The sequence below is a fragment of the Callithrix jacchus genome, chromosome 7 (assembly GCF_049354715.1).
Source record: "Callithrix jacchus isolate 240 chromosome 7, calJac240_pri, whole genome shotgun sequence".
Lineage (NCBI taxonomy): Eukaryota > Metazoa > Chordata > Mammalia > Primates > Cebidae > Callithrix > Callithrix jacchus.
Genome location: NC_133508.1, coordinates 121,748,117 through 121,766,313, shown reverse-complemented (window position 1 = coordinate 121,766,313; position 18,197 = coordinate 121,748,117). Strand labels below are relative to the sequence as shown.

General features: G+C 34.6%; 2 protein-coding genes across 9 annotated transcripts in view; one reads left to right on the top strand and one right to left on the bottom strand.

The window, feature by feature from the left end:
• Positions 1 to 5,462, top strand: part of CTBS (chitobiase) — an 87,599-nt gene extending 82,137 nt beyond the window's left edge. For all 4 annotated transcript variants that reach the window (XM_078332328.1, XM_078332327.1, XM_078332326.1 and 1 more), the window contains exon 7: positions 1,035 to 5,462. In XM_078332328.1, coding sequence (XP_078188454.1) covers positions 1,035 to 1,235 — 201 coding nt within the window. In that variant the 3' untranslated portion in view covers positions 1,236 to 5,462. The remainder of the gene's footprint in view (positions 1 to 1,034) is intronic.
• Positions 1 to 18,197, bottom strand: part of SPATA1 (spermatogenesis associated 1) — a 63,979-nt gene that overhangs the window by 12,989 nt on the left and 32,793 nt on the right. For 3 of the 5 annotated variants that reach the window (XM_017974881.4, XM_035252012.3, XM_035252011.3), the window contains 5 exons: positions 11,877 to 11,979; positions 10,781 to 10,906; positions 6,983 to 7,161; positions 5,216 to 5,314; positions 3,015 to 3,102 (listed from right to left, as the gene is read on the bottom strand). In XM_017974881.4, coding sequence (XP_017830370.2) covers positions 3,016 to 3,102; positions 5,216 to 5,314; positions 6,983 to 7,161; positions 10,781 to 10,906; positions 11,877 to 11,979 — 594 coding nt within the window. In that variant the 3' untranslated portion in view covers position 3,015. The remainder of the gene's footprint in view (positions 1 to 3,014; positions 3,103 to 5,215; positions 5,315 to 6,982; positions 7,162 to 10,780; positions 10,907 to 11,876; positions 11,980 to 18,197) is intronic. The other 2 variants (XM_017974883.4, XM_078332324.1) reach the window with 1 other exon arrangement.

Genomic DNA, 18,197 nt, shown 5'->3' with positions numbered 1-18,197 from the left:
TTATGTTTTTCACCTTCCTTTACTCTTTTTCCTAGATCTGCTCCTTTCCCTTTTCCTTTCCAATAGCTCATGTGCCTCCTAAGAGAGACTGTGTTAATACTAGGTAGACATAGTTGATTCTGGGCAGAAGGACTGTTTAGGGTGGAAGGTGAGCATGAGATTAGAATCTAATTTATGGCTCATAATCAGGTATGTGTTAAGTCACCAGTGAAGTGCAGACCTAACAGACTCTTAGAATGAATCTGTAAGACTTAGAAAAGAATGTATTTTTCTCCTCCATTGCACCTTTTGAATTAGATGATTCATCTTAAAATCTTCTGCAGAGCTCCTAGCTAGGCACCCTTCTCGCAACTACAGCGAATACAAATAAGCACATAAGCTGGTTTTAGAGGACCAGAGCATTGATTCTCCTTGACTTTGGTTACATACCAGCATTATCTAATGAAACATTAAAACGCAAAACAAATATATGTTCTAGCATTAACCCTGGAGATTTTAATAGGTTTCACATGATGTGGGACCCAGGAATCTGCATTTTAAAAGCTCCACAAGTGATTCAGATGTACATCTTGGCTGATAATCATTGGCCAAGGGCAAGGAAAGAATTGCAGGACATGAGAAGCTCAAATAGAATCTATTAGGAGGCTCCTTTGTGTGATTGTTGACATTGTTAAAAGTGCCATAAGCAATAATACCTAGAAAGTACAGATGCTCCTTGATTTATGATTGCATTATGTCCTAATAAAACTAAAAATATAGGTTGAAAATACTGTAATAAACCCATTGCAAGTCTAAAAATTGTAAGTTGGATCATTGTAAGTTGGGGACCATTTGTATCAAACATAGAATCAATGAATTATACAGTAGGAAAGTGTTATGCCCTAAAAATTTTATTTCATTGTATCCTTTTTGAATAATTGGATTTAAGAAACTTTTTCTCTCTTACTGTACTGTATACTTTTTTATTTTTCCCTTTCCTATGGTGCTGAATTGTACTAAATACTTTAAATTTCCATTTTAATTTATTTATATAGGATCCTGCTGGCCACTTTCATCAAGTGTGGTATGATAACCCTCAGAGCATTTCTTTAAAGGCAACATATATACAAAATTATGGCTTACGGGGCATTGGCATGTGGAATGCAAATTGTCTTGACTACTCTGGAGATGCTGTAGCCAAACAGCAAGCTGAAGAAATGTGGGAAGTCTTAAAGCCAAAGCTGTTTCAGAGATGAACATCTTTTGTCAAACTATTAAGATTTTAAAAAATGATCAGTATAAAAAGATCCAGTTTCTTGCATTTTTTGTTATGTTGCTATATACTTTAGTTATTGGCATACTAAGAAAAGAATAAATGTTTTGACTGTTTGAATTTGAAAATACATATTAATGTCTTCAGTATCCAGGAACATAAAAGCAAGAAACAAGTCAGCTTACCTATTAAATATTCCTTAGATGTTTCAAACTATAATTAGGAAAAATTGCTCTCACAATTTTATTATGCTGTATTTCCCTTCATTATAGTAAAATATATGCTTACAAATCAATGCCGATTTTTAAAATATGTATAATTTGAAGTGGAAATTGTTTTCTTAGAGTTTTTAAAAACCATCTTTGAAAAGCATTTTGTGCTATACTTTTCCCCCAAACCTCCAATAAACCTTAAATTTAAAACCTACAATTTAGTGTCTCCTCTTTAGGTTCATCAAACTGATGAAAATAATTTTTCTGCTTCCTGACTCCATATAGTATTATGTTGTGTGAAGTACTTGAACTAAACCTCTGGACAATGAGAATTTAAAAAGAATCCAGAAGATTAATGTATTCACAAAATACAAGAATGTAACAGTAATATTTTGAATGAATAAGTTAGAACTACCTAATATTTTCCAACTACATTATTTTTGTGAGGTTCATCTGTAAAATTTTTAATAATAACTTGGAGTTGAACTTGATTCTATTCACTCTCACCTATACTTCTAATATTCATATTCCTTCATTTATGGACATATATATTCTTGGCTAATTTACATGGTTAAATTTTTCTTTTTCTACATCTGTAATGTGTCCTTTTTTTTGTAGAGTCGGGGTCCAGCTATGCTGCCCAGATGGGTCTCCAACTCCTGGGCTCAAGCACTCTTCCTGCCTTGGCTTCCCAAAGTGCTGGGATTATAGGCAAGAGTGGTACTGTACTTTTAATGATCTAAGGACACTAGTTAGCTTCTTAACTAGTTCTTTCTAAAAGATCAATTTTATACAAATAACTTTTCTAAATGTAATAAAGTCTCTGTTTTCTTTCTCAAGGGAATTAAGAACAACACTTTTGCTAATTACAGACTAAAGATCTGTATCTTTGAACTCTAGATTTACATAAATCCTGGCTTCCCTGCACATGTTCCCCCTATAAATTGGAATAAATGTTGATTGAACCAGCTGTTATGAAAATATTACATTTTCTATTTACACAATTGTTTATGAGAGTAAAATCAACCATTTTCATAGTATATGTTAGATCACTGTTGTCTTCATATATCTAAAATAAATGAATTAAAAAATTTAAACTATTAGATGCTAATCTCTGTCATAGTTCAGAATGCAAGTTCAATACCCCCTATTCTTAATATTTCCAGATTTCTTTTAATTAAGATATAATGACCAAATTAAATTAAGTCTTTATTTTCATGCAAATATATTGGTATTAATACACATTTATTCTTTGCAAAAAATTTTGTGCTCATATTAGCTCTTAAATTTTAAGATTTAAAATGAAAATTATAAAATATAGTACTGTAAAATAATATGTAAAAGACTTGGAATGTCTAACTAACCAGTCATCATTTTGCTTTATATTGCATCTAATATTTCCTGAAACATTTTATGATACCTACATGCAAAATGCAGAAAAAGAATTCTTATGCTTTATATAAAACATTGCCAAGGAGAATAATGGTTAAACAAATCTGTTCAAATTAATATTTAAATTTTTGATAAATAAAAGTTTTAAATTAACATACCTTATTGAGACTGTAGAGATGTATTAATTTTTTTCTGTGCCAGTTCAGTTTTCAATGTTCGTAAATCTGAAACTGCTTGTTTTCTCCTCTATAAAAAGAATTACTTTTCAAAAAGTGAACTTCATCATACCCTTCTAAAAGTACATCATAATTGACATGTAAATAGGGTTTCTGTAACTGCTTTGTCTTCTCTCATTTGCCTTCAATGCTTTCATTCCCAGTGGATTACTACAGTATATGTGTAGATTATGAATGCTGTTTAATAAACATGATTATCTACTGGCTAGATATGCTATAAAATAACCTTGTTTATGAGTATATAGGGACAATACAATTGAACTGTTCTAAAAACTAGAGTGAGAAAGAAATTTATGTTTTGCTTAAGCTTCAAAACCTGTTGTTGTCAATGTGTAAAGAAAATAGTAAAAACAACAAAATATTAAAAAATACCATAATTTCTAGCCCTTAGGAACTAAATATTTAGGAAATACAGTATTTATTCTGTGGCAAGATCTGTTCTAAGTGTATTAACCTCGGTTTTTTTCAAAAATTTTGCAGAGTCAGATACTTATTAGTATTTATCCCCATTTTACAGTTGAAATGGAGACATTTAGAGGCTAAGTAACTTGCTCAGGATATAAAACTAGTAAATGAAGTGGGTACAGCCAGGATTCAAATTCAAACCACCTGGTACCAGAGCCTGTACTATTCCAAGTGTTGTCTGTGAACCAGCAGTATTAGCATCAGTTGGGAGCTTGTTGGGTATGAAGAATCTCAGGCTGCACTCAGACCTACTGAGTCAGAACTTGCATGATGATATCACATTAAACTTTGAGGAGCACTACTTATGCTGTACTATCTTGAATAAATATGGTTGAAAGAGATTTAGGCTAGGTTTTTTTGTCCCTTAGTTGTGAATCTTGTAGGCAGTGCTGTTTTGGGGAGATCATTCAGAAGTCAATAAAACTTCTTATATAATGTCTGTTATGTGTCGACCAGGCACTATGGTTAAATATAGGATGTTTTCCCCCAGCCTATAGGCTGAAAACTTTGTTCTCTTTTTTTCTCCTATTTCACTTGTCTTTACTGTTTTTGTACTAACAATTCTAATTTGGGTTCAAATCATGAGCGAAATTTATAATGCTAAAATTTATACAAAGATTATAGGATCCAATGCACATGCTTTCCAGAAGAAAACAGCATAAGGGGAGTCATAATCCAAGCCTCTGGGGGCATTTTTATTACACCTTGCTACCTACCCAATTATTAAGTGTAGAAATTTACATATTGGCTCTATCTCCATATACTGAATAACACAGTTTTCCTTCATTGAACAAATTATTTTTTAAGTGCATATTTAACTGATATTTTGTTAAAAATCATTCTCTGTTCTTTTCCTTTTCAAGTTTTAAGCTTCTCAGTGCTGACCCAGGGCTTATATAGCCTCGAGAATGCTGCTTGTAAAAATAATCTAGAACTGCACTGTCCAGTGTAGTAGAAGAAGCCAATTGCCATATCTAACTAAACTTAAATTAACTAAAATTAAATAAAATTTAAAATTCAGTTCCTCAGTCACACAAACTACATTTCAAGTGCTCAGTTATCAGTAAGTGACTAGTGGTTATCAATCTGACAGTACAGGCATAGAACACTTTATCATCACATGAAGTTCTATTGGACAGTGCTAATTCTATTTTTTATTTTTAAATTTTATTTATTTTTATTCTTATCTGAAACCCAGGACAGTTCTAATTTTCTTTTTAAAAAATTTTAAAAAGAGCTAATTCTAGAAGAGAGCCACTATTCTGTATCATAAAGCTATTTCTGATAAAGAAATGAGCTCATTCCTATGATTATTGTTTTTATTTTCCTGGCTTGTATGGATACTTGTGTGAAAATGTATAATCTTCTTCTGTTTTCTGTTCAACAAAAAAGCTTTTTAAGACATCCGTACTTCAGACATAATTCCTATGATGTAGTTAGTTGTACACAATTCTCACGAAATAAAGTATGCCCAGAAGTCTCTACTAAGCATCTGGTGTACAAAAGGTCCCATGAAAGAAACAAAGTTTAGGAAGGCATAGTCTCTGCCTGGAAGGAAACTTAACATCTAGTAGGAGACACATTATTGATATTTAAATAATATGAATTTAGAAAAATCATTAGGAAAAATGTAATCTGATTAGGAAAAATGTAATTACCTTAACTTCTATTATGAGTTTCATTTTGTCGGTATCCAGTTTTCTCTTAAGCTGGTCAATTGCATGCTGTACCTCAGTGATCTGGATTATAAGGTAATTCTGTGTGGATAGACATTTATTTAGTATAACATATAAACATTTTTTTTGTAACTGCCTTGTGAACATAAACTATGAAATGATAAATATCAAAAGAGCAAATCATGAAAATAACCTATTCCTTAAAATAAACTAAATTGCTTTGGAAAAATTATTTGTTTCTGTTGATTTCTTGAATTTTGTGAAACACTTTCTCTAAAGTTACCATTAGCACCAAAAAAACCAACAACTATTACTATGAAATGAGTAATATCTTAAACTCATTTAATACAAGAAAACCTATTTAAAATAAGAAGACTTTTTGTTTCTTGTCCAGAAAAGTTTATGAGTTCTAGTGGTCCTCTCTAAAGAAGTTTTAAACTGCCTTTGTGAAAAAATTCTCACATTGAACTTGATAAAACAGTAAGATGAAGTATCAGCTATGCTAAAAAAAATGTACCAACTGTTATGGACAAATCATTACTGAGTCTATTTGGGTTTTATATTAAGTTTATTTAAAATAGTAAACTTTTAACATTTCATCTTGTCTAAAGTTAAATCCTCACTTTTAATTATAGTTAATATACTTTAAAATCACTTTTGGATAAGTGGGATTGATCCAACCCAAGTCAAATTGTTAAATGCCCTCTTGAACTTTTTTTGTTTGTTGTTTAATTATATGGTGGAATTAATAATAAAATAAACTTCATGTCTCTGATTCAAGGCTGTCTCAAACAACAAAACTGATCAAAATTTCATAATTTCTTTAAATTCCTGGGTGTTATAACCCATTCTGCCACTACCACCAAATAATAGGACTATAGCAGACAATGTTAGTCCCCCGCCCTACTTCATCAGGTATTCATCTCTTTCCCACAGAGTCAAGAAATGGATCCTGTCCCAGGTACAGAGGTAAATCCTAATTAGTCTAAGTCAGTCAGCTTATAGCATTCCTTGGCAACTATTTCTCATCCACGGGTAGGCCTAGTTGATCCCTTATTCAGGATAAAGAGAAATATTTATATATTCCATGATTCAGAGAGCGGTTTCTCCCTTGTTTGGGATATAAAGCCCTACTTGCCATTGACAACTCTATTGCTACCATTAGAAAAAGAAGTCTTACAATGAAATTAAGATGAAAATATAGGGAGGAAATATCAGGCCTCCTTAAAGACAACAAAAAAGCTGCTGACTGTATCTCCTCAGCAATCTTCCTATTATATAACATCATGAGTTTCTTTTCTTTCTTTTTTTTTTTTTTTTGAGTCAGAGTTTCATTCTTGCTGCCCAGGCTGGAGTGCAATGGCACGATCTTGGCTCACTGCAACCTCCACCTCCTGGGTTCAAGCAATTCTCCTTCCTCAGCCTCCTGAGTAGCTGGGATTCCAGGTGTGCGCCACCACGCCCAGCTAATTTTGTGTTTTAGGTAGAGATGAGGTTTCTCCATGTTGGTCAGGCTGGTCTCAAACTTCTGACCTCAGGTGATCCGCCCACCTTGGCATCTCAAAGTGCTGGGATTACAGGTGTGAGCCACCATGCCCAGCTGAGTTTTTTTTATTGTTTAAGGAAGTTAAGTCAAAGTTAGCCCAATGCATTTTGTGATAATACTACATAATAAAACTAGTACTTATAAAGCATGTGTTTTGAACAGAACTTCTCTAACTTCTCTATTACTATTACATTTAGTAATACCTTACAGCCTGTGATGTTTGCCAGATTCTTTGGTCTCATCTTGATCTCCCTGGCTTCAAGTTGCATGAGCAGTTTTTTGTAATAGAGTTCCAAATCTTCTCGAAGGTTTGTTAAAACCTCCTCCATTGATGCTGTGACTTTCTTTGTTTCCAAGTATTTATTCTTCCAACCAACATAGGCTATTGAAAAAAAAAGCAAAAGCTTTTGTTTGAGTATTAAAGGATTCAATTTTTCATCCTGGGAAGGACCCTAAAGCTAATATCAATTTAAACAATTTTCCTCTTTCGCTCCTCTTCACCTTTCCTTATATACTGAGGACATTAGACCTGAGGAAGAGATGGTTTTTGGATAATAATAGAACTTGTGTGGAAATATTGTTAAAAAAAAATTTACAGTGATATACATTACTATAAAAGTAATATATCCAAAAGTAACACATTTAATAATATATTATAAAAGCAATACATATACTTGTATCTATAGTAACATATATGATAGATATAAAACTATATAACATATAACATATATATATATATATATAACTATAAAAGTAACATATATATATTACTTTTTCCCATGGTTATAGAAAATTAATCCATGGATTAATCATTAGAAATTAAACACTACCAGCTAGACGCAGTGGCTCATGCCAGTAATTCTAGCACTTTGGGAGTCCAAGGCAGGTGGATCTCCTGAAGTCAGGAGTTTGAGACCAGCCTGACCAGTATGATGAAACCCTGTCTCTACTAAAAATACAAAAATTAGGCAGTTGTAGTGGCATGCGCCTGTAATTACAGCTACTCAGGAGGCTGAGACAGGAGAACTGAAAGAACTCAGGAGGCAGAGGTTGCAGTGAGCCAAGATTACGCCATTGCACTCCAGCCTCGGCAACAAGAGTGAAACTCCATCTCAAAAAAAAAAAAAAAAAGAAGGAAATTAAACACTACCAGTTTAACAAACTGCATTGACACCAATCAAATTCTAAATATAAACTTAATAGGAACACAAACTATACGCCAGTATACCAGAATCTGTTTAGTTTTTTTTTTTACGTTATCATAGAAACAAAAATCTCAAATTTAAAAATTCTACTTTATAAATGGATTTAATTAAAATTATATAGCTAAATGGAACTTTAGCTCAAGATTCTGGCTATTTATCTCACGCTCTATTATCCAATCCCTTAGCAACTTCTACTGGTATTACTGCCAAAATACTTCTAGCATCCAACACATTCCACCTTCTTTAATGCTACATCCTTAGTCAATCTCATCTTTTACCAAGAAATCTGCATTATATTTCTTTTTTTTTTTTTTTTTGAGATGGAGTCTCACTCTGTCGCCCAGGTTGAAGTGCAGTGGCGTGATCTCAGCTTACTGTAACCTCTGCCTCCTGGGTTCAAGTGATTCTCCTGCCTCAGCCTCCCAAGTAGCTGGAACTATAGGTGTGTGCCACCACGCCCAGCTAATTTTTGTATTTTTAGTACAGATGGGGTTTCACCATATTGCCCAGGCTGGTCTTGAACTCCTGACTTTGTGGTCCACCTGCCTCAACCTCCTCAAGTGCTGGGATTATAGGTGTGAACCACCATGCCTGGCTGAAATCTGCATTATCTTTCTAACTGATCTGCTTTCATTCTTGCCCCTGTACATGCCATTCTATACAGCAGTCATTTTGATCTAAAATATTTTTTAAAATCATATAAATCCTAGCTCAAAATCCTCTAGTGGCTTCCTACCTTGCTTAGAATACAATCCAAAATCTTTGATTTGGCCCATCTATTCCTTGCTGACCTTTCTGATTTTATCCCTGTCTACATTCCTCCTTACATACCATGCTTCAGCAGCACTGGTCTTATTTCAGGCCCTTAATACCACAAGGTCATTCTCATTTCTTGACCTTGATATTTAGTGTTCCCTTTGTGCCTACCTCCCTGTTAATCAAATCTTAATCTTCTCAGAGATACTTTCCCTGAAAATTCTACCTAAACCATCTCTTTTCTGCCTCATCACTCTTTTATGCTCTTTTTAATTGCATTCTCAGCTCTGATCAAAGCTGATATTGTCTTATTTGTTTACTGTCTCTTCCCATTGAGAAGCAAGCTCCTTGTGGGCATGGCCATGTCTGTCTTCTTCACTGCTGTATCCTCAGCACTTAAAACAGTGCCTGGCACATAGTAGGCTCAATAAATATTTGATGGCCAATAAATACCTTTATCTTGAAATATTCTTGTTTAAATAGGAAGTGATGAATCATTCCCATTTCATAAATAGAAAGGGTGAGGCACAAAAGAGGGGAAATAACTTGTCTAAGTGAAAGAGACATCTGGTGTTACAATCCTGGTCTTGTGATTTTTAGTCCATTGTTCTAATTTGTCTGATAAAGTTGCTTTTTTAACACTACAACAAAGCTGATTCATTGCCACCACTTTCAGGATTATTTTGAGGCAGAATCTTCAGAAATATCTCCTGACATTGTCTATTACCTTCAGTCATTCTAATGCTGAAACAATTTTGCTGTAAATTGAGAATCCTAAAACCACTTAATTCCACAGATACCTTTTATCCTTACAATCCTCAAACACAACCCAAAACGAAGCCCTCTCAAATCATTTAGCAACTCTCGAGCCACCATCATGTACTGTCTTCATCCTGGCTCATCTTTCTATGTCCACCAGTCCTAAAAGCCTGTTTCTAATCGTACTGCAAGAAAACTTACTTAACTTCCCTCAATCATTCACTTAAAAGCAAGGCAGACACACATATATACCAAAAAAATTAAGTACAGAGGAATCCAAAGTACTCAAAGTAGGCTTCTAGAGTAAGTGATATACAAGCTGATCTTGAATGACTAATAGGAAACAGACAGGTAAACTGGAAAGAGGGTACCTTAAGGTAAGAGGAGAAGTAGATGGGAGAGGGAAAGACATGCCTGAAGACTTAGAGCCAAGAAGCATACTTCAGATCCTAGTATATCCAACACTTTTCCTGGAAGCCTCTCTCGATCTCTTCCATATAATTTAGGTGTTCTTCCTTTGTATACCTATCCACAGAATTCTATAATTCCTTTATCATAGTTTTCATCAGGATGTATCCTTTTTTTTTTTTTTTTTTTTTGAGGCAGAGTGTCACTCTGTCACTCAGGCTGGAGTGCAGTGGTGCAATCTCAGCTCCCTGCAACTTCTACCTTCCAGGTTCAAGCCATTCTCTTGCCTCAGCCTCTGCAGTAGCTGCGACTACAGGTGCCTACCACCATGCCTGGCTAATTTTTGTATTTTTAGTAGAGATGGGGTTTTGCCATATTGGCTAGGCTGGTCTCAAATTCCTGACCACAAGTGATCCACCCGCCTTGGCCTCCCAAAGTGCTGGGATTACAGGTGTGAGCCACTGCACTGGCCAGGATGTATCATTAATGCTTAACTTGCTTATCATTTCCCCACTGGACTTTAAGATCTATGTGGACAGGGACAAGACTTTATCTGTCTTAATAGTGTCTCCTAGTGGCCAGATTCAACAGGCATGTGATAAATGAATAGAAGAATTAATAAACAAGTAAATGAGTTTCAGTTATGAAAATATTTGAATTTTAATTTTAAAACCCTATGTAAAGCATTTATTGTATAGAGTTCAATGATAATTTCATGTTTTCTACATTGAACTTACCTCAATCATGTACCACTTAAACTAAAATAGTAAAACAGTAAATATTAATTATAACTTTATTATTTATTCTAAAAGGATTAATTCTATAAAACTTAAGTTTTCTTTATAGTGATAAAAGGTGTGTAATAAACTTTACCATTATACTGCCTTAATTTGCTTTGTTCAAATAGCTTTTCATCTGTTTTTATTAGTTCTTCTCTATTTCTTTCCAGATACCTTCTTTCTTCCTTTACTTGTTTCATTTGTTTGATAATCTTCTCTCCTAAAGAGATTATAACTCATATTCATCAATGTCTCAAAGCTGAAAGATGGCTCATATCCTAAAATATGGAGTATAAAATTTAAAGATTTCTAAAGCAGCAAGAATAAATTTTATCCCAAACTGTTTTTCTTGTTACAGTATAGCATTTATTATGTGGAAAATGCAGAGAAGTCATTTCAGTTTCTAAGAGTGATAAATAAGGGGATTTATAAAATAGTGTGTTTTTTTTGCATTTACATGTATGTGTAGAAACTTGGTAAAACTCAAGTAGTTACACTAATATTCTTTGGTTTAAATCTTGGTAAATTCATCTGGGATTCAAAATTATTATACTTAAATCTTACAGAGCAAATGTATATTTTAGAATATATATTTTAAAATGAAATAATGTTGGTGACTAAACATATGTTATAATAAATATAAAATCCCTGGCCAGGCATGGTGGCTCATGTCTGTAATCCCAGCACTTTGGGAGGCTGAGGCGGGTAGATCACTTGAGGCCAGGAGTTCAAGACCAGCCTGGTCAAGATGGTGAAACCCTGTCTCTACTAAAAGCATAAAAATTAGCCAGGCATGGTGGTGTATACCTGTAATCCCAGCTACTTGGGAGGCTGAGGCTGGAAAATTGCTTGAACCTGAGCAGCCAAGGTCCAAGATCATGCCATTGCACTCCAGACTGAGCAACAGAGCCAGACTCTGTCTCAAAAAAAAAATTAAATAAATAAAATTCCTATAATTTAACTTATTTTATTGTAGTGAAATATATAACAAAATGTACCATTTAAACTATTTTTAAATGTACAGTTCAGTAGCATTTAGTACATTCACGTTGTTGTGAAACTATCATCACCATCCATCTCCAGAACTTATCTTCTCAAATTGCAACTCTATACCCATTAAACAACTCCCCATTTCCATTATTTACTTTACCTCACAGAATCATCTGTACTTATGATTGTACTATACTTACTTTCAGTTTGTAATAAAGAGATAGCAGTTATTCCTGAAGGAAGAATAGGTTGACAAGGACGTAAAGGGTGATCTGGTAAGGTGATGTACTCTTTTTCACCTATCTGTAAGCAAACATGAAAATGAGTAAGATCAGCTAGTGTGTCACATTCTTTTCTCACTTGCCCATAGGTATTTGATAATGCATACCAGCAATGCGTTCTTTTTATTCAGTGGTGATAAACTCCAAATTTTGTATTTATAACTACAGATTCTCTCCCATGTTCCAGTCTCTGTATTCTATTACTTGGTCATCACATACAAGCACTTCGAACTTAAAAAAAAATGTTATTTTTCTTTCTAAACATGATTTCCTTCCAAGATTTCTGGTCTCAGTTACCTGTTATAACTTTCAATATTTTCTAAGATGGCTATTGATATTTTTTCATCTTGAGCCAATTTTGATTATTTCTATTTGCTTAGAAAATTGGTAGTTCTGTCACATATCAAAATTTTAGAAGAGAATTTTATATTTTATTCTAATATCTTATCTCCTCTGTGTTTCTATTGCCTTCATCTTTCCTAATTTTTGTGTCTTTACCTGATATTATTTGGATCTGTGTTCCCACCCAAATTTCATGTCAAATTGTAATTCCCAAGTCTTGGAGGTGGAACCTGGTGAGAGGTGATTGTATCATGGGGACAGATTTCCCCATTGATGCTGTTCTGTTAGTGAGTGACTTCTCGTGAGATCTGATCATTTAAAAAGTGTGTGGCACCTTCCCCACCCCTTCCTCCTGCACCAGCCTTGCTCTGCCTTTGCCTTACACCATGACTGAAAGCTTCCTGAGGCCTCCCTGGAAGCAGATGATGCCATGCTTCCTATATAGCCTGCAGAACCATGAGCCAATTAAACAATTAAATGGCTAAAGTGCAGTGGTGCAATCTTGGCTCACTGCAAGCTCTGCCTCCTGGGTTCAAGTGATTCTCCTGCCTCAGCCTCCCAAGTAGCTGGGACTACAGGCGCGCACCACTACACCCAGCTAATTTTTGTGTTTTTAGTAGAGACGGGGTTCCACCATGTTGGCCAAGAAGGTCTTGATCTCTTGACCTCATGATCTGCCCACCTTGGGCTCCCAAAGTGGTGGGATTACAGGCGTGAGCCACCACACTGGCCTAAACCTCTTTTCTTTATAAATTACCCAGTTTCAGGTATTTTTTTAATAGCAGTGCGAGAAGAGACTAGTATCTACCCTTTTCTGATAAATTACCTCAAGCCTTATCATGTTGATGTTTCTACCACTATCGCTTTATTGATCTTATTTTCAATTATGCTTCTGTAACTCATGTTTTCATTTTTATCTTCATCGAGCTCTCACTTCTATATTGCTTATCTTACAGTTAGTCCCCCATTATCTTTAGTTTCACTTTCTGCGCTCTTAGTTACCCACAGTACAGTATATTAAGATTTTTTAGAGAGCGAGACCACATTCACATAACTTTTATTACAGTATATTTTATAATCGTTCTATTTTATTATTAGTTATTTTTGTTATGGTTGACTGTGCCTCCTTTATAAATTAACCTCTTCATAGGTATATATGTACAGGAAAAAACACAGTATATATATATATATAAACACAGTATATATATATAGTATATATATATATAAATACAGTATATATATAGTATATATATATACTGTATGTATATATATAGTGTATATATACTGTATGTGTATATTATACTGTGGTTTTTTCCTATACATATATATATATATATATATATATATAGTATAATATATATAAGGTTCAGTACTATCTGTGTTTTCAGGCAACCACTGGGGGTCTTGGAACCTATCCCCATGGATGAAGGGTAGAGTACTGTATTATTTTTCTAGCTTATTTATTTTGTTATGTTATAGAGTTGAGTTCCCACAGGATAATGGCAGCCACCTAAATTAGAACTGCTCTACAAATCTTCCAAACTACCATAAAAGAAGCCAAGTAAAACCACCCAAATTTATGCCTACAACATAACTTGGGCACAGAATCCTCTACATATAAGTGAGGAAATAAAGACTCTAGACGAGAGTGTGGTCAGGAGCCCACATCTGAGCAGAGAGTCAGCCATGGACTATGTGTCAGCACTATACATAAATAACAGGAAACATCAATCACGAGTTAGCCTGAAAAGAGAGCGCTCTAGTTGAAGTGGAGAAATAGAGAAAAAAAAAAAAAACACCTGGTAGATTCTATGAGGAATTCAAAAGAAAGGATTTGAAAAATACACGGAGTCAGAGGCAATAATCATGGGAAGACATAGCTTCTGGGAGAGAAGAAAATGCTTTGGAAGGGAGAGGTATCCTTGGGAGCCAGTTTGGAAGAAAAAAGAAGAAAATGGCCAGGATAAGAGCTCCACTGAATTAAGCTAGTGGAAAGGAATCCCAAGAAAACACTCCTTTCCCCAAAAGTCTCCAATTACTTAAAAAAAGAAACATAAATGACTGCATTTCACTATGGCAACAGAAGAGGGTGCTCCTGATTTAAGAAACACAGTAAGCCACCAAAACACGTCTCCCTGTTCCTCTGTAAGAACATCTGTTATTACCGATAATGGAAAAATCCAACACAAGTAAACATGAACATCTACAAATAATCTAGCATTCACACAGCTACTTATGAAGAAAACCTCAAAACTGAGCAGTAAAATCAAAACACATCCATGAAGCAGAGAAAAACTTAACAATGCTCCCAATAGAGATTAAATATAATTAAGCATTTGCAGATATTAACGAACATCATAAAACAGAAATTTAAAAACATAATAAAATGGAAAAATAGGAAGGTATGAAATTAAGATTAGCCAAACTCAAGAAATAAGAAAAAAAAAGTCTCAGAAATGAATTAGCAGGTTTCCAAGATGGAACAGATATGACCAAAAATATAGTAAGAAAAACATAGAATAGAAATAAAAGGAGCCAAGAAAATGAAACATAATAAAGAGAGTAAAATGGATCAGAATGAAAGTGGTAGATATAAAAGAAGATCTAAGATAAGACTAATTGTGGTCCCCAAAAGAAAAAAAACAATGAAACAGATCTATTTAAAATCCTATTTTTAGAAAACATTCTTGAAATAATTTCTGATTTTCACATGGAAAGAACTTACTGTATACCTAGAAAAATATGACCTACAGTTCTCAACTGAGATACATAGCCTGCTAAAACTATTACACATTAAAGGAATTCTCCAACCTCCCAAGCAAAAATACTTAAGATAGTTTACAAAGAAAAGGAAATTAAGTGGGTATCACACTTCTAAATAGTAACATATAAAGCAAGACATCAGTAGTGCAACATTTAAAAGAAACCCAAGGAAAGTCAGCCAAGGATTTTATAGCCAGTCAAGCTATCCTTCAAGTATTAACTTATGAAGGCTCTAGAACAGGGATTAGCATTCCTTTTCTGTAAAGGGTCAAAGGGTAAATAAATATGTGTGGGCCACATATGGTTTCTGTCATATTCCTCTTTTTTTTCAATTTTTTAAAAACATAAAACACATTCCTAACTCACAGGCCTTACTAAACATGATGCAGACCTTAGTTTGCCTATCCTGGTTCTAGAGAAAGTTTTAAATGTGAAAGAACTAAGGAAATATTGTACTCAGGCCTAGTATAGGTTAGCTTCATCCAACCAAGAAATCATTGAAAAATCTTCTGCAAAATAACTGGCAGTTAAGTGTTAAACATATTTATAGTTCTGAGACTAAAACAAAGGTGAGGGGATAAGACTAAGTGAACAGTACAAAAATGTTATATTGTTTGACAAAGTAGAAATAACACCACTGAAAATAAATGAGAAGAAAAGGGAGAGAAAAAGGTGAAAGTAGAACAAGTTTCTGATTGCCTCACATATAAGAAGAAGGAGTCAGAGCATAATTTTAGAGGTAGTAAATCAAAATCAGAAGCATAAATTGTTTTAAAAAAAAGGAAAAAAAGAGGAGCCAAAAACACTAGCATAGTGTATTATTATAAAGATAAATATTAAAACAAAAATACAAATCTTCCTAAATACCAGGATGAAGAAAACCCCAAATAAATAATAAAAGACACACAGTAAATATAAAGTAAAATAACAAACCTGGGACTAAACATATCAGTCATATCAATTATGTAAATGGACATAACTCATCTAACTAAATAAAAAATATTTTCAGACTAGCTTACAAAGCAAAACCCAACTATAGGCTGTATATGAGATATATCTAAAACACAGTGACTCAGAAAGGCAGATAAAAAGGAAGGGAGTTAAGAATGGAAATATATCAAATAAATGTAAACAAAAAGGAAGCAGAGTATTTTCATAGGCAGTAAAGAAGAATTCAGGCCAAAAAGGCATTAAATGAACCAAAGAAAGATGCTTCATAATGCAAAAGTAATAATATTCACATAAGAACAACTTGGTGCCAATAACATATAGAAACACATAAAGCGGAAACCACAGGAGATGTAAGTATAAATAGTAACACAGTAATAAAGAGAGATTCTAACATACCATTCTCAATCTAAGACTTAGGGAATGTGAAAAAAATGAAGAATATGGAACACTTAATGTATTCAGAAAGGTAAACCATAGACAAGCCACAAAATAGAGGAAGATATATGCAACACATGTAAGCATGAAAGGACTATCTTCCAGGGCATATTAAAAACTCCTACAGGCCGGGCACGTTGGCTCTCACCTGTTATCCCCGCGCTTTGGCAGGCCAAGGTGGGCAGATCACCTGAGGTCAGGAGTTTGAGACCAGCCTGACCAACTTGGAGAAACTCTCTGTCTCTACTAAAAATACAAAATTAGCCTGACAGGGTGGCACATGCCTGTAATCTCAGCTACTCAGGAGGCTGAGGCAGGAGAATTGCTTGAACCCAGGTGGTGGAGGGTGGTGGGCTGAGATTGCACCGTTGCACTCCACGCTGGGTAATGAAGGAAACTCCGTCTAAAAAAAATTAAATTAAAAAATAAAAAAATTCAAACCACAGTTAAATAGCATTAAGCATCCATCAGAATGCAAAACATTTTAAAGTGTGAAGATAGCATGTATTATTGAGGATGTAGAGTAACAGGAAATGTCTTGTATTCCTAGTGAGAGTATAAATTTGTATAATCATTTTGGAATACATTTTGGCATTATTTAAATTACAGGTAGGCATTTTTCAGCTATTCTCCACATAAGTATTTATTCCTCTCATTTGTGTGTGCTGTTAATAGGTAAAATTTGGAAACAATAAAAGTATAGGCAACAATATAACAACGACATTTGCTGAAGATGGTATGCCTCTGTTCCCAAACCCAAGGGCTTAGAGTTGTGATTCTCCTACTAGGGCTTGTACAGACTCCATTCAGCATTCCAATCTATTATTCATCAAGCATCATTGGACAATCGGGACAGACATTAAAATACTAGTGGGCTGGTTGTAGTGGCTCATGCCTGTAATCCCAACACTTTAGGAGGCTGAGGAAGATGGATTGATTGAGTCCAGGAGCCGGAGACCAGCCTGGGCAACACTGCAAAACCCAACTCTACAAAAAATACAAAAACCATCTGGGTGTGGTGGCATGTGCCTGTAGTCCCAGCTACTCAGGAGGCTGAGGTGGGAGGATGGATTGAGCCCAAGAGGTCAAGGCTGCAGTAAGCTGTGAGCACTCCACTGCACTCCAGCCTGTGCAACAGAATGAGACCCTGTCTCAAAACAAAAACAAAAACCCCATAAGTGGCAGCATTGCTTGCAATCCCTCTGGGATCACCTTGCCAAGCCTTCTCTTGTTTAGGTCCCATTCAAAGTTGGCAGGGTTCTGATTCACTTGGTTTTAAAAATATATAGAGCAGCACATCCAAATGCAGTAAATCTCTCTACAAATTCAAAAAAAGGTCCACAAACTGCTTTGTCTCATTCTTAATGGTAGCTGGAGCAAGGAGATACCTGAACATGTCACAGACCATGGAGCTCCTAGAAATTTCTCTGAATTGGTAGAGGCTCCTGAATTTTCTTGCAGCTTATCTTCTGCCCCCTAACAAACATGTCTTACCTAAGGTATCTACATTATTTGGTATTTCCTCTTTATCAGGTCCAAGGGGATCATGATATGGTCAAGTTGCCTATAAACTAGATTATGACAAGGAGCCAGAATTGACACAGCTTTTAGGCAAAACAATGAAGGTCTACTGCTATACCTATTTGCTACTTTTCTCTGCTAATTGGATGAAGAAAAAGCATTTTCCAGATTAAGAATGGCATAGTAGGAGCATCAGGCTGTAATAATGTATTCTAATAAAGAGACCAT